At 43.2% G+C, this 27376-nt stretch overlaps 1 protein-coding gene across 13 annotated transcripts in view; it reads left to right on the forward strand.

Annotated features, from left to right (window-relative positions):
- NEDD4L (NEDD4 like E3 ubiquitin protein ligase) overlaps window positions 1-26513 on the forward strand; it is a 397256-nt gene extending 370743 nt beyond the window's left edge. For 12 of the 13 annotated variants that reach the window (XM_053288369.1, XM_053288370.1, XM_053288371.1 and 9 more), the window contains 9 exons: window positions 235-305; window positions 1392-1487; window positions 10356-10429; window positions 15425-15485; window positions 17237-17296; window positions 19094-19201; window positions 19459-19555; window positions 22208-22280; window positions 24987-26513. In XM_053288369.1, coding sequence (XP_053144344.1) covers window positions 235-305; window positions 1392-1487; window positions 10356-10429; window positions 15425-15485; window positions 17237-17296; window positions 19094-19201; window positions 19459-19555; window positions 22208-22280; window positions 24987-25089 — 743 coding nt within the window. In that variant the 3' untranslated portion in view covers window positions 25090-26513. The remainder of the gene's footprint in view (window positions 1-234; window positions 306-1391; window positions 1488-10355; window positions 10430-15424; window positions 15486-17236; window positions 17297-19093; window positions 19202-19458; window positions 19556-22207; window positions 22281-24986) is intronic. The other variant, XM_053288367.1, reaches the window with a different exon arrangement.
- The last annotated feature ends 863 nt before the right edge of the window (window positions 26514-27376 follow it).

The raw sequence follows: 27376 nt of genomic DNA on the forward strand, positions 1-27376 counted from the left end.
GGTTGTTGCTCGAATATATCACCCCTACAGTGGCCGCGGACAATGGCTGGTGAAAGGGTTTATGTTTTGCTTGATAGTCTCTCTCGCATCATATTTTTGTGTCGCCTCTTTCTGCTGGTCACATTGTTAGCTTTGCTGTGTATACCTTGTCTAGATTTTGCCTCTGTCCTTGTTATAGTTCTCTGGGGAAGAGGCTCATTTTAAATTAAACTTTGTAACTCTGCTTCTGCACAGGTTTCTTCATTAGGCCTTTTTACAAGATGATGCTGGGGAAACCAATAACCCTGAAGGACATGGAATCAGTGGTAAGTGAACACTGAAAAGGTTATTAGTGTTTTCAATTACGTGTTTTCTTTCCTCTGGGGAAATTATTAAATGTCAATAATCCTGGAAGTTTTACAGTTTCAGACTCAAGGCTAACACTGTGGGATTTGCGGCAAATACTCTACCTTTTTTGTTTCCCTCCACCCTTCCTTTTTATTGTGGCTTTTTCCCCTACTAAGGAAGCAGCGCAAAGCCCTTCATGCAGTTCAGTTCATCAGGAAAAGAATGATTACGACAAAATATGTGTGATGGGAGTGGGTCTCTTGTTTAAATTGTATACTTGGGAGCTTCTTCACAGTCCTGTCACTGTGCAGCTCTATCACAGGTTTATTCACAGAACCCAGAGTGGTTGTATTTTCTAGTGCCAGGTTTCAAAGGGCCCTGGGACAAAGCACTGTAAGGGGCCACCTGATAGCGTGCCCCCCAAGCTTACTAGTGAACAGGGAGGGAGTCTTGCTGGCAGATGACCAGCTTATCACATCCTGGGGATGGAACACAATCAAAAGATTGTTTTCTACACTAGCTTCCATGTGCTGGAAGCATTGGGAAGGAGAGCTGATGGTAAAGAGCATGACTTGTCCCCTTTGCTAAGCAGGGTCTGCCCTGGTTTGCATTTGGATGAGTGACTACATGGGAGGACTCTATTTTGTGGGTTAGACCATAGCTCAGTGGTAGTGTATTTACTTACATGCAGAAGGTCCCGGGTTCTTGCAGCATCTCCAGGTTGGGCTGGGAGACACTCCTGCCTGAAGCCTTGGAGAGCCACTGCCAGTCAGTGTACACAATACTGAGCTAGATGGGCCAGTGGTCTGACTCAGTATAAGACAGCTTCCTATGTTCCATCAAACTGCCAGCTTACTTATATGAGAGTTGCAATTTCTATGTGAAAAACATAGACATCCTAGCAATCAGTGATCCATAGCACTCACCTTTGCCTTACTGTGAGATGTTTCTTCAGTGTATGCCAAGGGTACTCAGCTACATGGAATTAAATGGAACATACTTTTTAATTCATATGTCACATTATCAGAAAGTGATTAATTGGAAACCACTTCTTCTTGCTCTAGGACGGTGAATATTACAACTCCTTGAAATGGATCCTGGAGAATGACCCAACTGAGCTGGATCTCATGTTTTGCATAGATGAAGAGAACTTTGGACAGGTATATAGGGGGATTACAGTAAATTGCTTACATGGTTCTACATCGATATGCAATACATGTATGAATACATATTTAATATCACATTATAGCCAGTATTGCCTGGCATCTCAAGGTTTGGGATCAGATCATAAGACTTCATTTGAGCAAGTTTAAACAAAAACGTATCTTACAATTTTTCAGATGCATACATACTATACAAGTTTTCTACAGACAAAAAAACCAGTCAAAACTTTATAATGAATAAACAAAGAAAAAAATGGTTGCAGTGAAGAAGGAAAAAATAGGTGGTATATATTCCTAACAGAAAGGATGCAGAGCAATAAACAGACTAGCCATTAATAGAAGGATACAACATCACAGTTTCTAGTAAATTAATAGTGAATGGGACTTTACTTGCTGTCTCTTACAATAGGCCTTCATTGAATCTAGATAGGACCAAAAACAAAAAACACCCTCAAGCCAGTTTTAGCATAGGTAAAATGACAGAATAAGTTTCAAACTAATGTAAGGAAATTACCTGAGAAAGATATGCAGAAGCTGCACTGTGCCCCAGACCTTGATTCTTCTGTCATTTGGGGTGGGGGTGGGGGGCGTGAGTTTCATACTTCCAAAAACCAGATTTTTAAATCTTGAAACAGAATTTTCAGATTTTCACTTAGGCTTTGTGAATAACATTTTACAGAAACTTCACTATTGTAATCAGGTCCTTAGATAGGGCCAGCGTCAGGGGGTCAGTATTCCTGGGCAGCTGCTGAGGTCATAAGAACATAAGACCAACCCTGCTGGATCAGGCCTAAGGAGGCCCATCTAGTCCAGCATCCTGTTTCACACAGTGGCCCACCAGATCCTGCTGGAAGCCTACAGGCAGGAGTTGAGGGCATGCCCTCTCTCCTGCTGTTATTCCCCTGCAACTGGTATTCAGAGAAATCCTGCCTTTGAGGCTGGAGGTGGCCTGTAGCCCTCCGACTAGTAGCCGATGATAGTCCCCTCCTCCATGTAGCTATCCAAACCCCTCTTAAAGCCATCCAAGTTGTTGGCTATCACCACATCTTGTGGCAGAGAATTCCACAAGCTGATTATGTGTTGTGTGAAAAAATACTTCCGTTTCTTGGTCCTAGATTTCCCTGCAATCAGTTTCACGGGATGACCCCTGGTTCTAGTGTTATGTGAGAGGGAGAAGAATTTCTCTCTATCCACTTTCTCCACACCATGCATGATTTTATAGACCTCTATCATGTCTCCCCTCAGTCATCTTTTTTCTAAACTAAAAAGCCCCAGGTGTTGTAGCCTTGCCTCATAAGGATGGTGCTCTAGGCCCTTGATCGTCTTGGTTGCCCTCTTCTGCACCTTTTCCAGTTCTACAATGTCCTTTTTTAGACGTGGTGACCAGAATTGTATGCAGTACTCCAGATGTGGCCACACCATAGATTGTATAAGGGCATTATAATATTAGCTCTTTTATTTTTAATCCCCTTCCTAATGATCCCTAGCATGGAATTGGCTCCCTGGGCCTTCAGAAGGGGCCACTGCTTATTGCTCTCTGAGACCACCTTTGTGTGCACATAGCCTTTGTGCAAAGGTGGTGGAGCCAGGTAGGAGGGGGTTCATGGGGGGCAATTTACCAAGGACTCCTGAAAACTAGACCCAATTCTACTCTTAGACACTGAACATTTTCACATGAAAACCTTACATTGGACTTTAAATCATAAATTAGCTCCTGATGCAAATGTAAAATCTTAATTGGTTTGGATATACATTTAGTTTTTCTTCTGAATAATCTTCCACCTAGCATGGATTTGCCAGTAAGAAATCCTATCAGACTAATCTTTCCTCTTTTTAAAATCAGGCTACAGGCTTAGTGTATTATGGGAATGCTGCAAATGTAATGTGTCTGTATTTAAGCAAAGTATATGACAAACCTCTCCATGATATTTTTATTAGCAAACAGGTCAAATGTAGGCTAGACTATAACACTGTCAGGTGGATTCCTAACTGGTTAGAGAATCGGGCTCATTTATGGCTCTTCATCACACTGGGAGGAGGCTGCCCCTGGGCCTAGTACTCTACATTTTTATCAGTGACTTCGATAAAGGGGTGGAGGGAATCCTCATTGCATCTGCAGGTGACACAAAACTGGGAAGGACAGCTAACCCCTCAAAAGACAGGAATAAAATTTAAAATGGCCTTGACAGAAAACTGGACTGAAACTATCAAAATGAAATTCAACAGACAAATGAAAAGCTCTGCATTTAGGCAAAAAAAAAAAAAATGTTTTTCAGTACCAAAAAACAAAGACACAGCTTTATGATGGGGAATATCTGGCTGGGCAGTAGAGATCTCCCAGCTTAAAGGGAGGCTTGTGGAAATGACTTGAGGATTGCAGCTGATCACAAGCTGAACATGAGTCAGCAGTGTGATATAGCTGCAAAAAACGGCTAATGCAATTTTAGTCTACATTAATAGAGTCATAGCTACCAAGACATAAGAAGTAACAGTTCTGCTTTATTCTGCATCAGTCAGACCTCATCTGGAGTACTGTGGCCAGTTCCGGGCATCACACTTTTAAAAAGAGGTAAACAAATTGGAATAGGTTCAGAGTAGGGCCACAGAGATGGTTGGAGTCTGGAAAACAAGGCCAGTGAAGAAAGGCTCAAGGAGCAGGCTAAGTTTAGCCTAGAGAAGACTGTGGGGTGGTGACATGGTAGCACTCTGCAGATATCTGAAGGACTGTTATGCAGAAGAGGGCAAAGAACCGTTCTCTGCTCTCCCAGAAGGCTGGACTAAATCTAATGGGCTAAGTAGATTTTAGATGGGATGGTAGATTTTAGTTTAACATTGGGAGAAGCTTCTCAACAACTGAACACATTGTTGGGGACGGGAGCAGTCTTCAAGCAGGGGTTGGGGAGCCATCGCTTGAGAATGCTCTAGCTCTGGATTTCCTGCAATGACCAGGAGGTTGGACTAGATGGCCTACAAAGCCCCTCCAACTCCACAGTCCTCATTAAGAGCTTTCATACATGACAGATGTAAGCCCGATTCAGACATTATGCTACATGATTGTAAGGATGTTTGTACACTCATAAACGTTTGTGTGAATGATGCAGACTAGTTTGACTTGAACCAAGGTTTGAGTTCAACTGGCCTGGTTCGACTAGTTTGAGCAAACCAGACCAGCCCTCCAAATAAGGGGTCTGGTCCAAACTCACGCCAAACCGGGCCCAGTTTCGATTGAACTGGTTCTAGTGCTTGTAAAGGGGAATCTGGAATTCCGGTAAAGATTCCCCTTTACAAGCACTGAGGGAACCTTATGGTGTTTTAAAAGGGCGGGCAGGGGGTGAGAGTTTATGTTACCTGTAGAGGCGTGGCTCCTTTCGGCCCTGCCAGCGTCCCCCCCGCCATCATCTCGGGCTGGTAAAGTCCTGGTTCAGGCCTCCACACAAGCATGGAGGCCATCAGAGTGACCTCTGTGCATGCACAGAAGCCATTTGTGTCACCACGCAACATGGAGGCCCGAACCAGGTCCTACTGGCCAGAGATGATGGGGAGGAGCACTGGCAGGGCCTAGGGGAGCTGCTGCCGCCAAGGAGCTGCACCGCGGCAGCAGGTAATACTACCTCTTGTCCCTCACCCACCCTTTAAAACCTCTTAGGGTTCAATAGTGCTTGTAAATCCTTACCGGATTCCCCTTTACAAGCACTAGAACCAGGGTAGAACTGGTTCAACCCCAGTTCTAGGCAGGAACTAAACCGCTGGCCAGTTCATCAGAACCGGTACACAAACTAGGCTGTTCGGTTCGAGTTTGGTTCAATCTCAGACTGAACTGCCCAGAGCAGTTCCGTACACACCCCTGTGTATCTGTGTTCATTTTGAAAGGGAACCTGGGTACAGGCCCCTCAAATGCATGGTACAGATAAGAGGTATATTCTGCACCAGCATTTAGCCTAATATGTGAACGACGGCACTTGTGTACAGAGCTGTACCTGTGTACACTGTATACTCGTACGTATGTTGAACACAACGTGTGAATGGGCCTATAGATGCTCATGAGTACTTAGGCTGATATAATCGCAGTATAACTGTTGCTGTGGACTAATCGTGTGATTCTGAGAGGAACTTCAAGGCCTGGTACTTAAAAGGTACTTAACAATTCCTTTTCATCCAGAGCTGCAGCCCCAACTCGTAAAACCTGTTGATGGGTTTCAAAAAGGCATTGTTGCAAGGCCCTTATTGAGGAAAATATCCAGGTTGTAAGTGAGCTAAAGATGGCTTAGCTTTAATCTTCATGAGGCAGTGGGGAAGCATATCTCTTAATTTTCAGGTGAAAGTTTCTGTGGATGATGGAAGTGAATGGTAGATATCCATCAGTCAGCTATTTTTGCATCATTTCTCTCTTGGTTTGCAGCTGTGTTCTCTAGATTATAACCATTTTGAGTATTTTCAAGAGATGTCTTCAGGAAAGAGTTCAAGGAACTAATTATAGCAGTTTCAGTAAAAATTGCCTTTGGTACATTTCTGAGAACTCTTTTTTAGCAGCAGAGTAGTTTTGTTGAGTTCAATGGAAATGCAGCCAGTGAGAGCATAATGGCATGTCCCTATCCCCAGTGCAAGAACAGTCTCTAGATGTAGGGGCATCTGTGAGTGGTGGTGGCAGAATGTCACGTTTCTCACGTTGTTTCAACAAAGTTGTTGGTGTCCTGAGTCCCACACGCTTGTGTGCAGGTGCAGCTCTAGGACAGAGACTCTTCATTTGTTCAGATTATGAGGTTCCCTATACAAAAAATGGAAACGTGCAGTTTGTATTGTATTTTAAATGGGTTTCTATAGTATTTTTAGCCTGAATACTTAATCTGAGTTTTCCCATTACTCAGAGTACAAAAATTAACCCAGCAAACTCCACAGACACATGCTTTTTTCATTTAGACTTCTCAGAATTTTTATTTCTTTTTCTTTCTTAACTAGAGCTAAGAATCAAGTAGAAATGGTTCCTAGATGTGATCCTTCTAATTCACGAGACAATTCATAATAGTTTTTCAGTAACTGCAAAATTGGAAGTGCACTGCCATATCCAACACATCAGTGTGGCTGCAGTGGTATACACAATATACCCACAGGCTGACATCCAAACTAAACACTGCATTGGTGCTACAGGTCGGGAGGTGGGGTTTGCAGTTTTCACCAATCTCCCCTCTGTACCACACTATGCCTCCAAAAAAATGTCCCTGAGAATTGTGAGACCCTCAGGGACATATTTTCTGGAGTTACAGCAGGCTTCTGGAGGAAGGGGAGATTGGCAAAAATGGCTCCTCTATAGTGCCAGTCCAAGGTTAGTCTGGATATCACCTTTGGTCTACAACCCACTTAACATCAGAGAAGTCCTGGTGCCTTTTATTTACTTTGAAGCTACTATAAAGGCATATGTAAGCTAATGAGATGCACCACCAAGTATGTCCATAAAGATGGTTCACAGCCACTTGCATTCTGAGCAGGTGAATGCCAGACCGCATTCCCCTCCTTATTATTTGCTAACTTTGCCGTAACTTGTTTCTGTTCCTCTGGCTCCATATTCCTCCTGCCCTCTGGAAAGCAGAACAGGCTGACATTTTTGTTCCCCTGTATACCATATTGTTGTGTTTTCCATTTTGCTTAGAAGAATGATATTGCACAAAGCTTTTTTAAAATTCTATTTGCACTGCTCCCTGTCTTCAAGACACAGTTTTGTGGCTTCATGTGCTGGATGTCATTTGTCTATGACAATTATTTCTGACCTCTTGCACACTCAGTTTAGTTTTCTTTCACTGTGGCTTCCACCCTAATTTTCCATAAACCTTTTCATCATTTTTCTTTTCATGCTTTTTAAGAGATTAAAGTAATCTTGAAAATTTTATGGTAATGTAATGAATTAGGAGCAGTACATTGCTCTCAGGTCTATTCTAAGCTTTTTGCCATGTGGGGTGGCTTTTTCTCCTAGCAGAATATGTTCTGGTAGAAAGTGTTCATACAGGCAGTACACAAGACTCTAGATTTATCTCTCTTTTTTTATAAACCAAACCACATGCTCTTTTAATTCTCATACATTTGACATCCAGTCCTAACTATTTTCAACATGGATTGGAAAGTGGAGATGGGGAGATCTCCCTTTTTTTTAGACTTAACAGGCAAGTCATTTTTGAGTTTCAGATGTTTATCAACTATGTAATCTCCAAACACTGCTATTATATCCTCTCCATTCATTTAAACAAAGGTTAGATTTGTAGTCGCCTAGGGTTTGGCAAAACAAGTGTTAACCAGTCTAGGGACAAGGGATATGATATGTATAATCCATAAAGGTTTGTCATCTTGCCCTTTCCTTAAGCTTTATTGCTTATTTGTGTGTTGTGTTCTGCTGCCAAATCTCTCACTGCTGAAAATAGGAATAATTCAGTATTCTGGGAAATGGATGACTGGAAAGGGGCCTAAAATGTGTTCAGTAGCTGTTGAATGCTATACAAAAGTGTATGGAAATATTCTCTGATTATCTGACTGGGTTTCACTTGTGCATTGTATCTGATTGGCTGGCTGCCATGATGGAACTTGAGAAAGAATTTGCCACCAAACATGGCAAAAAATTTGCCACCAAATTTGCCACCAGACTGAAATCGGATCTAGAGGAAAACACAGGTCTGGGAACTCTACTCACTGCATCTCTGCTATAAACGGTGATGTTTAAGGGGAAAGCAGTGAGTGGGTGGAACTGTAGCTCAGTGGCAGAGCACCTGTTTTGCATGCAGAAGGCCCCATGCTCAATCTCTGTCATCTCCAGGTGGGGCTGGAAGAGATCCCTTTCTGAAAGCCTGGAGAACTGCAGCCAGTCAGTTCAGACAATACTTACCTAAATGGACCAATGATCTGATTCAGTATAAGGAAGCTTCCTATGTTCCTTTGGATGGGCTAGAGAACTTCTCCACCTACTGCTCTATCTCCTCCGAGTCGAGGTTCCGAGACAAATGTTTGCTATATCAAGTTAGGGAAATGGCAGGCAGAGAACGCGAGTGCCTCCTGCTTGCCATTTCTTCATTGCAAATCACACACCCAGGCTTGTATCCCCCCTGCCCCCCCCCCCCCCCGCCGAGTTGTAACCTGAGAGGAATTTTGCCTGCACAGTAAGATAGACCTGATGCTGCAGGGAACGGGCAGCCACACAATCCGGTTTACTGCAATTCTTCCCATTCACGACAATAGGAGTAACTCTGGTAGTGCAGATTATGCAACCGCTCATTCCATGCAGCATCAGGGTTGCCTAAGAAGTCTGCAGCTGCCCAGATATGGTGCACGGAGGCACCATTCCGCTGTGCTTCATGACAGCCACTATTTTCATATTCACACTTGAGTGTATATAACAACAAGAACTGATATTTATATACCACTTTTCAACAAAGGTTCCCAAAACGGTTTACATAGAGAAATACAAATAAATAAAGATGGATCCCTGTCCCCAAAGGACTCACAATCTAAAAAGAATTACCTAAAAATGTAATATATAGTGTGACCTGTATCTTCCATAATGTCTATATTCAGATTGTAAAGTGCTTGGAACAAGGTTTTGTTGCTTTGTAGGCATCGGACATGTTGATACTGAATAAACAAATATCTTCTTTGCATCTGGAAGTCTTTGTCAGGAGGTCTCACAGACATTTGTCTATTTGTGTTTTTTAGTTATATGAAATTATTTAAGCACACTCAAATCCTCCTGAAAGAGCCAGTTACACTGGTACTGATAATGTCTTTTTATTCTGGGCAGAGGCGCTCTAACCCTCGGAACTTGGGGCCTCCTACAGCCGTCCTGCACCAGCCCACCTCACCGCAGCCAGCCTACGTGCCATCATTTTTAAAAAACAAAGCCACCGCGTGGCTAGGAAGAGCGAGCCAAGTAGTCGACTGCCTCCCCCCGCTGGTGGTGGCGATGGGGGGAGTGACTGCTGGGTGTGTTCCCTCTGCCCAGCGGTGGCTATGAACTGCGAGGCGTGCCTGTGCAGTTTAGAAAAAGATCGTTGCAAGCCTATGATGTCAGTCCCTCCCCCGTCGCCGCCGCCACCACTGGGGGAGAGGAGGTCAACTACTCCCCCCACCCCGCAGCCACCCTTCGGCCACGGCAACATTCTTTTTTTTTTAAAGGCACGTAGGTTAACTGCAGCAGGAGGCCCCCCAAAAGTCTGTTTGGGGGCCTCGCGGCTGGGGGGGCACCTGGTGGGGCGGCCTCACAGAAGGGCTGGTCCAGGCGCCAAAATCATCTAGGTGTGCCCCTGATCCTGGGACCACTGTTCCCTCTAACAAGGATTCCCAGATGTTGTTCAACTCCCCGTATTCCTAGCTGTACTGGCCTTCAGCAGGGGATTCTGGAGGTTGTAGTCAACAACATCTGGGAATCCCTGTTAGAGGGAACAGTGCCTGGGACCTCTGCAAAGCCACCTGTGTTGAGTCTGAAGAGAGGCCACATACTGTAGTACATGAAAGGTAGTCTAAAAGCTGCCACCCACATCCCCACTATACTCTGCTAATTCCTTTATAACTGAGCAGATGATGTGCCAATCTGTCTTGCCGTTAATTTGCTAATGAAATGTAGTGCCTAATTCTGATGTATCAATTGCTCTATATTTATTTGCCCTTCTTGAGGTCATTTTAAAGTGTGAAACATTTTGACATTCAAAATAGAGCTCTCTCTAAATAGTTTTGGCCAAGTTATTTTACAGGAAACATTCAGATTGCAAAAAAACATATTCATTAGCAAAAGAGTAGATACCAATTTGTTAAAACAGCTGTAGCCAGTGCTTTTTTAAAAGTAGTCCTATAGAACATTATAATGTAATGTTTTGGATTTTTTTGTATTCACAGACATATCAAGTTGACTTGAAGCCAAATGGATCTGATATCACGGTCACAAACGAAAACAAAAGGGAATATATTGAGTATGTATCTATTTATTCATTTTAAGTTTTATAGAATTTTTGTGGCTTAGTTGTTCAGACTGGACTTGATGATGACTGCACCAGAAGACATTCCAGATCAAAGTCCTTTGAAAGCAACTGGAAACTTGTCATCCCAGTTCTGTAATTAGAGTTTGTTGTAAACATAACAAACATTAATCTAAGGTAAAGGATAGATAGCATAACTGATTTTAAGCAAATAGAGACATTTGTATTTCTCCTCAAGTGTAGGAGGACTAACTATGGGTTGATATGCCCACTTGCTCCTTGGAGACAAGATCTCGTGACTTTTAGTACCCCAGAGTGCTCCTGGGCTAGGACCTCCCAGTTTTGATCCAGTCTCGCTCCTCAGCACAGGTCTCAGAAAGAGCTCCTGTGTTTTCCTCAGCATTTTCTTTTCCGCTTAAAATTCTTTCTCCGTTTGTCCGTTCTTCACCCTTGCTTCATCCTGCTCCTCCCTTCATCCTGCTCCTCCCTGCCTAAGGAGGCTGTATATAGTACCAAAACTTTGGATAAGGTTAATGTCTATTGACATTCATAATATACATCTGGCCACTTGCCCATTCTGTTTCCAGTTCTGTGCTCCCGTAAAGAAAAAGACCAAGTTGTTGAAGGAAACTTATGACTCATTACTTAGAGATGAGCCCTATTCATACATTATGTTCAACCCTCATATAGTCTGTGTACAGCATTCACAGATACAAAAAGTAAACCTGGGTACAGTAGCGATGTGCAAACATTTCAACGTCAAAACATTTCAACGTTAAATGGGCCATTTTGAGCTCGAAACAAAATGCCCTTTAAATAAAAGTCCTGTTTTGAGCGCAGAGCAGAACAAACTCATTTCTATTTAAAACATTTCGAGCGCCATTTTGGATGCCTGTTTTTCTCTTGCTGATTGATTTTCTGGCACTGGCTTCTGGTTGACATGTGATCTCCTTGCATTTTGGTTGGCTTGTTATCCATACAAATCAAATGTTGTCATGGGCAACTGTGGTTGGGGGGAGGGGGAGCCCAAAAGGAGGAAGTTTCAAAATGTATTCAGAGACTGGGAGGCATAGAGGAGGAAGGCAGTTTTGATTTTGTGGTTTTCTTAGCACCTAGTATAATATGCTGCACTACTACTGCTATAACTATCTGGTTATAGATCTTCACTGTGCCAAATCACTCTCTTTGGTGCCCCAAAACTGACTTCCTGAAATCCAGGCTGTTCAGTCTAAATCCTTCCAATCCCAATGGCACTGCTCCAGACAGTGGCAGCACAAGAAAGGAAGAACTACCAAAATCTACTGATGTGTAGACTGCCCACAAAGCCAGTTTTGCTCACTGCCTTGCACAGAAGGTAACTTGCAACAGGTGCAAGGAAAGAGGACACTTTGCTAAGCTTTGCAATTCTGCTGTCCACTCCATTACGGATTCACCATATGATAAGGATCAGGCAGATGAAACACTTCCTGACAAGTGTTTTAAGCGTGACAAACTCAGATCCTGCTTCTCCACATTGTCAAGTAAAACGTAATGGCCATGGAGTGTAGATGCCTGCTGATTCTGGTTCTCTGTACACTATATTTCCCATCTGCTTTACAAGAAACTCCTTACTACATCAGATCTGCACTTGCAGATCAGACATCCACCCATGGGGATATGGAATTCCCCCTGTTGCCATACATGGATACTTCACTGCTCTCCTGGAATACAAAGGATGTACTGCAGAAGGGAAAGTGTATGTGTCACATAAAAGAGTCTCAGTATTTGGCTGGAAACATCAGAAAGATCTACTGATGGTGTTAGACCCAAATAGCATGGAACCTATATTACAGATTATTGAGCATCCATATGCTGATATGATTGCTGATTTCTCTGATGTTTTCGCTGATATTCCTGGCGCTGCCATACATTTCAAACATAAAATTCAGATGAAGGCAAATGTAATACCTGTACCACACAAAATGAGGAATATACCCATAGCACTGTGCCAACTAGGGATGTTCAGAACGTTTCAGTGGTGAAACGTTTTGACTTAAAACAGGTCATTTTGAGCTTGAAACAGAACACCCTTTTATAAAGGGCCTGTTTAGAGCTCAGAGCAAATCAAGCGTTGTCATGGGCAACTGTGCTCCCATTGGCTGGGGAGAGGGAGGGGAAACTTAAAAAGAGGAAATTTCAAAATGTATTCAAAGGGACTAGGAGGCAGAGAGAGTCCTTATACTGTGCCTATCTTGAAGAAGAGTATACATCAGGATAGGAGGGAGGGAGGTTTGATTTTGTGGTTTTCTTTTCTCTGCACTCAGTACAATATGCTTTGCTATTACTGCTATATTAACAGACTGATTTTGCTGGATCTCAGATTGACAAAGGCAGAACTTGGGTGCCCGCTTTCCTTGAGTTGTGATTTTTTTGTGAGATAGTGTGGTGGTGTGTCATGGCTCAGACTTCTGACTCAGAAGAGTCAGAGCAGGAACAGGAGGATTCGCCTGCTAGTGAGGGCTCAGAGGCACAGCAACAGGACTTGGCAGGGAGATCAGACTCTGGAGCTGAGGATTCACAACAGCTGCCAGACATGATTTCTGATGGGGAGGAGCCTGGGATTTCACCTGTCTTGAGAAGACAGCTCAAGAGGGAGGCTCAGTGGAAGTCACGCAGGTGCAGGAGATCACTAGAGAGGAAGCCGAAGTGTTGACTCAGGGAAGCCTGATTGGCTTCTGGTTCTCTTGAGCCATATATATTTGGCAGTCTCTCAATTACTCGGGTGCTGTTTGCAACTTTTGCTGGTCCACAGACAGTGCGATATTGAATTCCAAAACTTTGTCCGAGTTCCAGTTTGCCTTGTTTATGCTTTCCTGCTTTGTTCTGTTAATTCCTTGCTTCTGTTGTCCTTCGCTATTTTCATTCCTTGCTCTGTGTTTTCTGTTCACTTATTACTCAGTTATTGTTAGAGGAGGGTACCTAGTTCAGTTCAGGGGACTTAATTAATTTACTTTTTCTTTGTGAGCCTTTTATTTTTCACTCGTGCAGTTCTGCTGCCTCTTTCTGTTAACTCACCGGGGAGTGCTGAAGGGGGTTGTAAATCCTGTTGGGTTAGCCGAGCTAACAGATTTACGACATGGTGAGAAATGGACAGCGGCAGCTCTGGGTGTGTGTGTGTGTGTGTGTGTGTGTGTGTGTGTGTGTGATATTTCTTGTTGATTGTTGTGATGAGCTCCAGGTCTGACCTTGAGACTAACTTGAGCTTCACTCACTGCTCTGGTCTGCTCTGCAATCTGCATTGCAAGGTGTACTCAGTCAAAATGTGGCTGAAGTTGCTGTAGTTGAACTTATGGCTTTGCTTGCTGCTAAGGGTGCTGCTGTGGCAACTGTTGCAATGCTAGAATCATTATTGTGCATGAGAGAGAAACTTGTGCCAGTAATGCTACCGCAGCTTAGGCACTGTGGCTGGCAGTAGATTCTGGGCCAGAGATTTGTTTTTGGCCATTTTGGGACTGTGTTTGAAATGTGTGTTTTGTGTTGGAAGAGATAGATCCCCTTTTAGTGTGCTTCTGCAGTATTTTTCAAGGCAAGGTTGCAAAATACATTCCAAATTGCAATGCAAAACTTGTGTGCAGTCTACTCTGTGAGTGCAGCTTGTGCTGGCCATAAGGAACAATGGGGAAACACCATTGGGAGTTGTGTGATAGGGCATGATGGGTGCTACTTACCACCCAATTTTTAAACAAAATTTTAATCTTCACAGGATTTTGAGGAAAGGATAAACATTTGTTTAAAATTGCCCACTTGCCCATTTCTTTTGTGGGTTGGGTGGTAGGTAGTACATCATGCCCTACCACTCAGCCCACTTTGGTGCCTCTAGAAGCTACCATTGGGGAACAATGGGATGTTTCGAGTTCCCCCATTGTTCCCTATGGCTGAAACACTCAAAACATTTCAAGTTTTGTTCAGTTGAAACAACCGGTTCAACCGCTGTTTCAACAAAACATTTTGGCCATCTGCATTTTGTTTCAAGCTGGAAACAAAACACAAAATCTCTTTCGTGCACATCCCTGGGGTACAAATCTCTCAAATGCGGGCTACATATAGGAAGTGTTCACATGTTATGTTAAACACTTCCTATCTGTACCATGCTTTTGAGGGGCCTTTACTTGGGTTCGCTTTTAAAATGAATGCAGTTACAGTCTTTCACACAAAAACATGTACAAGTGTACAGATATCTGTACACTCTCAGAACATAACTTGTAACCTGTAGTTTGGCTTTAACTAAGAAACATAAGCATACTAACTAGGAGCACCACATTCTAGACCATTTTTAAATCCAGAAGTTAAGAACATAAGAACAGCCCTGCTGGATCAGGCCCAAGGCCCATCTAGTCCAGCATCCTGTTTCACACAGTGGCCCACCAGATGCTGCTGGAAGCCTACAGGCAGGAGTTGAGGGCATGCCCTCCCTCCTGCTGTTACTCCCCTGCAACTGGTACTCAGAGGCATCCTGCATTGAGTTAAGTTTCTTGAAGCCAAGTATGATGAAACAAAAACTAATCTCCATAGGAACCAAAAGATTAACTTCACGTTGTCTCTGCACTGCATACCTCTTAATATGGAAAGGCCATCTCTGAAGCATTTAAAGCATATGTGCAAAGCTATTTAAATGTCACGACTGCAAAATGAAACAGAGTTCCCTTTTGAATAACTGTTCCATGTTCTTCAGCAATTTCTCTTAACGATCTCATTGGCCTCCCAAAGGAAATCTCAGGCGTTAATGAAGAACCACCACATATTCATGTGCCCAGCAAACAACATAACAGCAGTTTAAAAGGGAGAATTGTTGCTTGCCTCATTTGTTTCATTTACATTTTTATCACAGTTCAATGAGAGATTACTGAAGCTGTAAATGGAAATCTGGGGAAACATTGGTGTGATTAAGGTGTTTAAATGATGCTTTTTCTTTCTTCTAATGGAAGCATTTTCCCCCTTTGTACACTGTAGCTTAGTCATCCAGTGGAGGTTTGTCAACAGGGTTCAAAAACAAATGAACGCATTTCTGGAGGTAAGCTGCATCATTAGCTCTTTATCTTTTGCCGCATGGTCTATTTTATTTTTGTATTGAAGAATTATGCAGGTTCCCAAGATAGGCATGGGAAATCACACAGTGGCCGACATTCCATGCAATGGAACAACCCACTGGGCTCCTGCACAACATGAATGGTACCCACGGCAGTGTTGCATGATAGGGCAGTAGCACCGCAACATAAAACAGCATCTAGGCAATTGCATAGGTCAGTGCTATTGCCCAGGTGCTGTTTTAAGTCATTGCTCTACTGCCCTGTCACTCCACACCATCAGGTCTGGTTTTCACATTGCACAGCAGCCTTCATGTGTCCCTGACACCAGAGTTGAGGTGTAAAAGAATAAATGGCTACTCATCAGACCCTGGAAACAAGAGCATGCTAAAGCCAATCTGTGAGCTTTATATGGTATAAAGAATACTGTATTTGCATTCTTTCTTGGGAACTGCATTGCATTACAGCAATTCAAGTCATGGAGAAGGGACCACTATGTTTGTGTTTTGTTTGTTTTTATAAGACTCTTTTCTACACTTCATGTTCATGGAATATTGGTTGGTGCATCTAATTGTAGGTGCAGGTCAGACAGATCCCAGCTGCTTTGCAGACCATTTGTGACTTGGCACCTCCACAGCACGGCCATGATTTTGCTTATCTCTGCGGCCCGTCTTTCAGGCCCCCATGAGTGCCTGCATTGCAGTAGCAATATGGGCAGCCCTTAAGTGGAGCTGGAAGGTAATCACACACTCTCTCCCTATCATGAGCCTAGAGGTGCCCCTTCCATACTGGGGTGCTCATGGGCCGCAGGTGTGTTCGAACCAGGCCAGGTTTTTCTTTCACTTCTTTGTCATGTATTCTATTCTGAAAAATAAAATGCACTAATAAATAAATGTATTGAATGAAATGATGTGCAGTGTTACAGAGCTGTAACATTCTGCCCCAAACTTGAGAGGGAGCCCCGACACTATAGAGTAGGATTGCACAACGTCATCCCTCCAGCTGGTTTTGGACTACCATTCCCATCATCCTCAGCAGCCAATAGCTAAGGATGATGGGAGTTAGTCAAACATATGCAGGGGGGCTGAGGTTGGGCAGTCCTGCTACGGAAAATGTGTGTTTGCACAAGCCGTGCTCCTGCAGATTCCCCCATTTGCAGCAATGAGAGAAACTGAGGTCATGTCGCTTGTGTAGCCACCTGTTCTCTGCAGTGACAGGGCAGGGTTACAAGTCCACAGGAGCTCCACAGTACATCATTAGGGCTACATAGTGCTGTGGACCACATCAGCCACTGCTCCAAAATTTAGAAGGAAACCTGTGTTCTGTTGCTTGCTGTAGCTTTCCTCTTGCCAGTATATGGCAATCCTGAAAGACTTTGTAGCTTTAGAAAAAGAAAAATGTGACCAACATTCCAGCAGCGCAATGTCAGCACTAGAGACCTGCCAGGGCCGCTGTGCAATGTGAAAGGCAGCCCTGGCGGTACTGCGCAACAGGATAGTTGTGCAACAGCTAAAACAGCATTTGCACAATGCTACTTCCATTGGTGTGCCACTGTGTGGCATGTCGGCCATTATCAGAAATCTTAAAACCAGATAATAATGTTTTATAATTTCCAATAAATAATCTTATTTACTTCTTATTTCTTGGAATTGCATGTAAATTTCATTTACATCTTATTTATTGGAAATGTTGAATTTCACATGGAACATGTTTGTGTTTACTTTTCCTCCCTCTGCAGGGCTTCACAGAACTCCTGCCTACTGACTTAATTAAAATATTTGATGAAAATGAGCTGGAGGTTGGTAATATTTCAGTTCCTTTGTTTTTGCCTGCCTTTAGTCTTCCAATCTGCATTTTCTTCTAGACTACTGACACAGCAATTGGAAAGATGGTAGTTGGTTGTTTTTTTAATTCAGGGGGTGGGGGGATAGATTATATTGACACAAATTTTGCAAGGTACCTCAGCACATACATAAATGTCAGCAATCCATCAATTCCATGGCCTGAAGTGAGGCATCTTAATAATACACGTGTTCTCAGATAAGCTTTAGACCAGCCTAGTAATAATGCAATACATCTTTTTTAAAAAAATCCTCAGACACGTAGATATTAATAGTTGTCCCTGTCAACATAGGTTGTTGCTTCCTGCATGAGAATCAAATAAAATATTAATATGTAAACTATGAATATGTATTCATAGTTAATATGTAAACTATGAATAAAGAAAAGCAGGAAAATAGTAAAATTGGTATATAAAGTAAGGACCAAATCATAATTCTATCCAACTACTTCAGAAAGTGAGGTGAAACAGTGAGGCTCCCCTCTGATTGGTCCAGTTAGGGCCATCTGCCATGTTGGCTTTTCCCCTTCTAGAACTGGCTGTCTGGAGGGAGAAGTAAGACGCCTAGTCCCCCCCACGTTGTTTCAGCTGGGACCAACTGCCATTTTGGCTCCTCCCCTTCCACCATCTCTTGCAGGAAACCATTCTCCTTGGTCATTCTGCAACTTCATTGTGACACTGGCTCACATTCTACGCTAGCGAGCCACCGATCCAAGAGCTTGCATTCCCAGTGGGAGTAACGTTGGAAGTGCAATGATGCACTCCTTAGTAGGCATGAAGCCTGCCTGCCTTCGGAAGCAGCACTGGCAGGGATTTAAGTGCTGTGGAGGCGGCGAGCTCACCTCTCCCTTGGGTCTGTGGCTCGCTGCATAGAATGCAAGCTAATAGGGAAGTTGGTACATGCTTGTTTTCCTTTCCCCTCCCCATTACTTTCTCCTTTTGTATCATGCCTCTTAGAATTGTAAGCTATTCTTTTACACTGTAAACTGCCTATAGTGCAGGGATTCTCAAACTTGGGTCCTCAGGTGTTATTGGACTTCAACTCCCATAATCCCCAGCCTCAGTGGCCTTTGGTTGGGGATTATGGGAGTTGAAGTCCAATAACACCTGAGGACCCAAGTTTGAGAATCACTGCAGTGTTTTAGGAGGAGGGTGTTATATACATGTATTGTAAATAATGTCTATTCAATGATACTCTTCCCAAAGGTCAGTAGAAAACAATGTTAACCATGCTGATCGCTTTGTGTGTAATACACACTGTGTACCAATTCTCGCATGTAACACTGAGAATTTTGTGTGAAAATGTTTTTAGGTATTTAGCATTAGTAGAATCAATGGCTGACATACAGCGCAGTGAAGGGATGCTGCTCCATGCCTTGAAGCTGTGCATCATTGCCTTCAGAAGCTGTATGGACGGGCTCTTTGCTGGCTCAGAAGCAGCAAGTGGGCATCCCTCTTGGAAGGGCAGCTCACTGTGCAGTATGTTAGCCAATTTTTTAATTTGTGGGCTCGTTGTTACTTAAGCATTCTATATGTATCTAGTATTCAGATTCTGCAAACACTTTCAATAGAAAGAAATAACTTCAACTATATGTGTTCTTTATTGCCTTAGTAAGCCTATTTTAATATTTATTTTATTTAACATATTTTTAACATGTTTATAAGAGGGAGCTTATGATAGCACAAGTGGGGGTGGGACAGCATTCTCGGCGTAGCATTTTATGTTCACCTGTCAAAAATGACATTCATTCACAGTTGCTAATGTGTGGCCTTGGAGACGTGGATGTGAACGACTGGAGACAGCACGCAATCTACAAGAATGGATATTGTCCAAACCATCCTGTCATTCAGTGGTTCTGGAAGGTAGCACCGTCATTCTCAGCACTAGCTCTGGACCTTTTGGCCTTGCCACTTTCTTCCTGGTTCTCTCTTCTAACCAAAACATTGCTCCCTGACCACTTTTCATGCATGAAAGTTCTTGAAAATGCATGTATCTATTTCTCAGATTATATCGATAGAGCGCTGCTTTCAGTTAAAATGGTTGGCTGTGTGTGGTGTGGTTAGGAACATCTATAAAATACCTATAAGCATCCATAACTGACCTGCTCCTTTTTTTATAGGCTGTTCTACTAATGGATGCTGAGAAACGTATCCGGCTATTGCAGTTTGTAACTGGGACGTCACGAGTGCCTATGAATGGATTTGCTGAACTTTATGGTGAGCTAATTCTGCAGTTTAGGTGCTTTCTGAGAGTTTCAACAGGATATTCTGCAAATATTTATTATTTATTTATTCGATTTTTTTAATACCACCCTTCCAGAATTAGCTCAGGGCGGTTTACAATAAAACAAAAACAGTTTAAAACAATCAACAATTAAAATTATAAAATTACATAAAACATCAAACAATAAAACAATTTTAAAATCCTGAAAAACAGGTACAATTAAAACCTTTAAAACAATTTAAAAACCCTGGAAGGCCAGGCCAAACAGATAGGTCTTAAGGGCTCTCCTAAAAACCAATAAAGAGTTCAAATTACAGATTTCTGCAGGGAGTTCATTCCACAGTCCAGGAGCGGTTACAGAGAAGGCCCGCCTCTGAGTCGCCACCAGTCGTACCAGTGGTAACTGGAGATGCACCTCCTCAGATGCCTTTAGCGTGTGGTGGGGATCATGCAGAAGAAGGCGCTCTCTAAGGTAACCTGGGCCTAAGCCGTTCAGGGCTCTAAAGGTAATAACCAGCACTTTGTATTTTGCCCAGAAACATATCGGCAGCCAGTGCAGCTGTTTCAAAACAGGCATTATATGGTCTCTCCGAGTTGCACCAGAGACCAATCTGGCTGCCGCATTTTGAACTAACTGAAGTTTCTGAACTACATACAAAGGCAGCCCCACATAGAGTGAATTGCAGTAGTCAAGCCTGGAGGTTACCAGCTGGTGCACCACTGTTTTGAAGTTGGCCTCTTCAAGGATTGGCCGCAGCTGTCAATGCATATTTCGAAATATGCATTTCAAAAAAAAGGCACAGGATTATGTTTTAACCAGTAGCGGCCAGTGAGGGCAGTGGGCGTGGCAAGAGGCACCTTTAAAAGTAAATCAGCAGGTGCTTACCAGCATTTGGGCAGCACCTGCAAGCTGGCTCAAGCAGCAGCGCTCCGCCCGGAATCATGTGGGGCGGGGGGTGACGGTGCTCCACCCACATCCCAACAGGGTGGCAATGGTCTGCCCAGCATTCCAGCAGGGTGAAGACATGGCCCTGGCCTCTGTGCGTGCGTGAAGCTGCCCATATGCAGAGGACAATGCCCCCACGCCCGCCGAGATGCCGGGCGGAGCGCCACTGCCCTGCACAGGATTCTGAGTGGAGTAATGCCCCAGCACTGGTAAGCATCTGCTGATTTATTTTTAAAGGTGCCTCTTACCGCCCCACCCACCCCAGCACTGCCCTCATTGGCCACTACCGGTTTTAACCCAAGGGCAGTCCTCTGGAAATATTACCTCATTCAAAAATCCAAGGACCAAATAGCTAGCTGTCTACTTAGGATGAGGCTAAGGATCTAGACCAAAGATTTTGACTTTTGTCACTGGGAATCTTCTTAAGGAAACTTGCTTGAACCTCCCCAAGAAGATCAGGAGTGGGACTACTCATAAGAAGTGGGAGTAACCCAGCCCTGTCTTTGCCTCATAATACTGTGCGTGTGGTGTTGGCATTTGCAGGTGATAATCAGTGGACAACATCCAGACGAAGTTCCACTGAAGTGAATGGGACGAAAGTTAGTCACAAATAACTTGCCTCATGAATGATCAGAGATGCTTAGTTACTGTATTTACCTGAATCCAAGACTAGGTTATTCTCCAAGTTTTTTTGATGTTATAAATCCGGAGGCCATCTTAAATTCAGAGACCTGTTCCTTTTGAGTAAATGCAGGTATAAATGTGTTTAACTTCTACTTTTTAAGGGGGGCATCTTAAATTCAGAGTTGTCTTCAATTCAGGTAAATACAGTATGACTAGCTAGCCTGAATGCTGCCCAGTTGTGAGAGCAGGGGTGCTCTGCTAGCTGATTCTCCTCCAGAAACACCCTATCCTGGGTTCTGAGACTAGAAATAAGTCTGATGGCACACACGCAAGCATGTGTGGGTATATGTCTGACCTGGAAGGCAGTTTCAAGGTTATCGATAGCAAAGGTTCAACACACTCCTCCTGCTTATCAACTCTGCCTTATGAAATATCCTGCCCCCACGTTCACACTTAGTCACAAAAGCAGGTTTGGTAACGTGTTTGCTGAGGTAATACATACTTCCATTGTTCTATGGCAGGGATGAGCACTGTGAAAGCCATGAAGCAGTCTTCTACTGAGCCAAACCATTGGTCCATGAAGCCCCATACAACCTAATCCAGCTGGCAGTGACTCTCTGGGGTTTCAAGCAATGCTGTTTCTTAGGCTTGATACGTGAACTTTTCCTTTTTAAACTGGACATGCCAGAGATCAAATCTGGGGCCTTCCGTATGCAGAGTCAAGTGCCTTACCACTGAGTTATAGCCCCACTCTGCCAGAGCTGTGATTCCTTGTGCTTTAAGCTACCTAGGGAACACCAAGAGAGCCTAAAATTCATTTAAAACAAAAAAAACCAACTACTACTATTCTTCTGGTCAATTGCCAACCCCTTATTAGTCTCTACAAATGGTGGACTCCATAGCAGAGGATGGGAACCCTGCCAAATCAGAACATATTTTTGAGCAGGGAACAGTGCAATCTACACTCAGCAATGGTTTGTCCCTTCCTAGGTTGAAGAATCACAGTGCAGACCATACTAGACTGCAAGACTTATGATTTTTCAAAAATATAAGACTGTTTCTGCTCTTGATTCAGGTTCAAATGGTCCTCAGCTGTTTACAATAGAGCAATGGGGAAGCCCTGAGAAGTTACCCAGAGCTCACACATGGTAAGCCACAACTGCAAAAATACCCGTGTTTATTTGTGGGTTGTTCTGCTGCCAGGAAAGGATTCCTCCTGGTGATTACATTCAACATTATCCCACTCAAGGCTATGGAAGCTGTTTCCAGCGGAATGTGATTGTTTTTCATAGATTAAGCTAATCACCAGCTGATACATTCATGAATGCAAAATGCAAAGGTAGGGAAAAGGTCGCAATATTGCTTGCTATAGAATCTGGGCTTAATAGAAACTAGCAAAGATGGCTTTTGAAATGCAGCAACATGCGAGCAATATAGTAAGAACAACAGATGCTGAGTGTGTTTCTATTGCTTCGATGGCTCACAATGCTAGAACCATCTGATTTCTTGCAAACGAGGAGATTCCCCATAAGTGCAGTGATCGTGATTGACATACTGCACGATGCTATGTGTATGTTGCAACATAATGATTGCACAGTTGCCCCAGTGTGCTCTTGTGTAAGTGCAAAAATTGTGCAAATGGCGTTGTGTAACAGTGCAACCATTGGAAACTATGGCCACATTGCCTCGCATCTGTGTTTGTGAGATTTCTGTACTTGCAGAAGAGCATACTTGCACAACTGCATGATCGTTGCAATGCATTGTGCACATGATGTTGCACAGTATGTCAACCATTCATTTTAGTTACTTTAAAAATCTAGACCATACTTTTCCCCTCAAAGAGGCACCCATGATATTGACAGACTACTTGGGGAACAGCTTTAGTTGCCCTCTGGCACTTCTGTATTCTGAGAAGCAAACTAACAGATCCAATGATGTAAGAGAAAACAGTAGCCCCAATAAATATATAAATGTCGATTATATTGAAAATAGAATAATCATCTATACTTGGTGATATGAATAAATCATATTAGGCAAATTGAGTACACTTTATATCTTAATTATCAATTTGCCTTATACGGTGTATTGATATCAGCATGTGTAGATGATTATTCTATTTTCCATATAATCTATATTTATATATTTATTGGGGCTATTGTTTTCTCTTACATCATTGGATCTGTTAGTTTGCTTCTTGGATTCTTTTATTCAGATCCTTTATGCTTTTTGTTTGGTGCTTCTGTATTCTAAACCTGTCTGCATTAGAGATGTGCACGAATCAAATTTTTCATTTCGATTTGTACCTGAATCGAATCACCCCGATTTGTTTGGGGACATAATCTGCTCCCCACCCCCGAATCATCCCAGATTCTATTTGTACCCGAATTTCCCGAATCCAAATAGATTCGGATTTTTAAAAAGGTCCCGGGGCCAACAGAGTGGGGTGGGTGGTATTGCCCAATGGGTGGAAGCTACCACCCAAATTTCAAAGAAATTGGGCAAAGGGGTGGTTTTTAAGGAATTCTTGAAGTTGGCATCTTTAGGCTTTTTCCCATAGGGTATCATGGGGATTTCAGCAAGCTTATAGCTTCACGTGGGGGGCCCCAGGGGGCCCCAGAGCAGTTTGTGGTGGGTGGTAGTGCCCAATGGGTACAAGGAAGCTACCACCCAGATTTCAAAGAAATTGGGCAAAGGGGTGGTTTTTGAATGATTTTTGAAGTTTACGCATCTTTAAGCTTTTCCCCATAGGGAATAATGGGGATTTCAGCAGCCTTAATTAACTGCTCGGCAGGGGTGGCACGAGTGTGGCCACCCACACAATTACTGGCTCCGTCATGGAGCCGGTTGAGGTGGCGGGGATCAGGGGCCTCTTGCCCACCGGAAGTGCATTCTGGTGAGCCCCGCGACACCAGGAAGCTTGTTGCCTCCCTGTTGAGGGTCTCCTCATGAGTCACCACAGTGCAGTGACACATGATCAGGTGAACAGGGTTAGCAGAGCGCATGCTCTGCTACCCATGGGGGGGGGCAATGATGCAGGCTTGCTGCCGGGAGCCACACACCTCCCGTTGCAGCACATGACCCTTAGCCCGTTTTTGGCGGGTCATGAGAATAGGCTCTCAGTCTGACCACTGGCTGAATGAGATATTAAAAGTATCCTAAGCAAGTGCGTGTGCACATGTGTGCATACACACATCCTTTCTTCATTCTGGCAATAACAATAAAAAAAGAAAAAGAAAATGTTGCATTTTTATTGTCAACTCCAAGACTGGCAAAAGCCTACCTTCAAGGTTCAGCAAGGAATTTGGCAAAGTTGGGGAGGAGAACTGGTCTTGTGGTAGCAAGCATGAATTATCCCCTTTGCTAAGCAGGGTCACCCTGGTTTGCATTTGAATGGGAGACTACATGTGAGCCCTGTCAGATATTCCCTTTTAAGGGATGCGGCTTCTCTGGGAAGAGCACTTGCGTGCTTGGATGCAGAAGATTCCAAGTTCCCTCCCTGGCATCTTCCAAGATAGAGCTAAGAAATACTCCTCCTTGTAACCTTGGAGAAGTTGCTGCCAGTCTGTGTCGACAGTACTGAGCTAGATGATTGGACTCTGTATATGGCAGTTCCCTATGTTTCCAGCATCCCACAAACACAATCTTGAATCTCCTTTAACTTTGAATTACAAAGATTCATGGAGAATATTTGACAGAGTTCATAAGGGGAGAAATCCTGAGCCATTCCTTAAAATATGAAAACACCCAGTATTGCCACAAGTCATTTCACCAAATATCACAACCTGGAAAATGCATATAGATTTGTAATTAGTACACATCTGTAATAACCTGTTTTCCTCCCTCTTCAATTTCAGCTTTAATCGCCTTGATTTACCTCCTTATGAATCTTTTGATGAATTACGAGAGAAGCTTCTGATGGCTGTTGAAAATGCTCAAGGATTTGAAGGAGTGGATTAAGATGGCGCTTGATCTTTATTACTCTTTTTTTAAAAAGAAAACACACACACACAAGGTTCTGTTCACGGAGCAAATTCTGTGTGCACTTTTCAACTGGCCTGACAAGACATTTACGAGAGACAGTGGCAGAACAAGTTGCACAGCGGTTGGTTCATGGAGCAAACTCTTGTACAGTGCAGATGTCTAAATCCAGCGATTGGAAGTAACTTTCTCCCACCTGTGGATCGTATTTCTGACACTTCCACGGCAAATTACCAACTGGTTGGCGTGTATTCTTGATTACATTTCAGCAGGACTTACTCTATTTATGTTGTGCCTCTGTAGGCAGAAGCCCTTAATAAATGTTTTACATACTTTCTAATGACAATGAATGGAATTAAAATCATTTTACAGGTATAGTATTACAGCTCATGTTTACTTTTTAAAAAATGATTTAGACGTTTTCAGATGTTGTTTCATTACAATGAAAACAAACATAATATATTGGGGGCAGCGGATGAGCTTATTTCCCCACCCCCACCCACCCTCTTAATTTCAATCTAGGCTCCATGCCAGTGGCATTTTATTTCCAAAACTGCCTTTTTTATTGTTCAACCCTGTTCCAGTGACCTTTTAGAGACCCAGCAGCAAGCTTTTTGTAAGAAAATACCTGCAGATTCACTGTATTATCAGAAAATACCTAATGCCTTTGAATCTTGTGCATTGAGCTTTCACAGACAACAGAGAGAAAACATAATTAGTGATAGGGTGTATAGTGTTTTATACAAATCAGCAGACTATTTACAAGCTACAAGAGGATCAAAACATAAAAACACAGCATGCCAAATCTCTCAGTCAATACAGAAATTGCCTCACTATTCCTTAATATTTATATGTATTATAGCTCTTCTGGTGATAGGGTTGGCATTATTGTCATAGCAGGAAAATGCTTAATCCTGTTGCTTACCTTTGTACAGTGACTGTTTTACTAATTCGTTACTCTTTGCAATGAAAGCATTTTGAATGAATCCTGGTACTGCTTGATCCGTGGAAACGAGGTCCATGCGGTCTCCTGTTTGTATGCATTTGCTAATGGTATCTAAATGATAAAGTCCCTCCCCCCTTTATTTCTAACTGCACCAGTTCTAAAAGCACTTTATGTACCACATGGAGCTCATATCTCTTTTTTAAAAAAATCATAAGCATTAATGTGATGATACACCTTCTCCCTACACGTCTCTTTGGTGCAATATCCTTCCATTGTGAATTTGGCGGTGGCTGAAAAAGTAAACAAAGCTTAAAAACTGAACTTGCAGACACTTAATTGTATTTTATGGGACTGAGTCCCTGCTCCCCGACCAAGATTTATTTAATATATGCAGTTATCTGGTCACCTTTGTAACCTATGACATGTTGCATGATTAAACAAAAATGCTTGACTGTGACTGTTATGTAACAGATTAAAGGGGAAAGCCCAGGTGTGGTATCTGTGATCCACTTGAAGGGACATTGTAGTAGGACCAGTGAAATAAGTTGCAAAACTCCTTCAGTTCAGCTTGACATGTCTCTGCCAATGTTAGGCAAAAGAACAGGAAGTGAGCCAGTGTCTGACTAAGGGTGCTTTCACAGGTGAGGTTTAGATTCGCTTGGCTGACATGATGCACAGCATTACGGAGACCTCGCCCTATGCCCCAGGACTGCTGCAGACTCACAAAGCACTACAAACCCCATCTTCCCCAGCCAGTGTGGCTGGGGGTGATGGGAACTGCAGTTCGACAAGAGCTGGAGGGCCAGGTTTGCCCACCCCGATCCAAAACCTGTTCAGAAGCCGTGGTTGCACAAGCAGCACTTCTCACCATTTCCAAATGGCAAAGACTGTGATGGCGCTACATGCACGCTCCTTCTGAACAACATCGGGCTGCCTTCTGCTTCTGCAGCTGCCCCAGGGCACAGCATGATGACTGCATCATGCTGCGCATCCTTCAAGCCTCTTCTCCTTCAGTTGCTTCCTGACGCAAATATCAAGCCTTCCATGCCCACAGAGTAGCCATCGAAATTTCCAGCCTCACCCACCTTTCAGTCTCAACCTGAGAAGCAGCATTGTTGGCTTTACGCCCTGTTTTTGTGGGCTTCGTTCCTGGAGGGATCCAGTTGGCTGCTTCAGGAAGTAGGATACTAGAGGAGAGGGACCTTTGGTCTGATCCAGCAGGATCGCTCTTATGTTCTAAAGTGGGCTCCATTTTTAATTTTTTCTACCGTTCTGTGTCCACTTTGCATTGCGCCCTCTGGTTTTCCTTTGTTCATCTTT

This window comes from Hemicordylus capensis, chromosome 2 (genome assembly GCF_027244095.1).
Source record: "Hemicordylus capensis ecotype Gifberg chromosome 2, rHemCap1.1.pri, whole genome shotgun sequence".
NCBI classification, from domain to species: Eukaryota; Metazoa; Chordata; class Lepidosauria; order Squamata; family Cordylidae; genus Hemicordylus; species Hemicordylus capensis.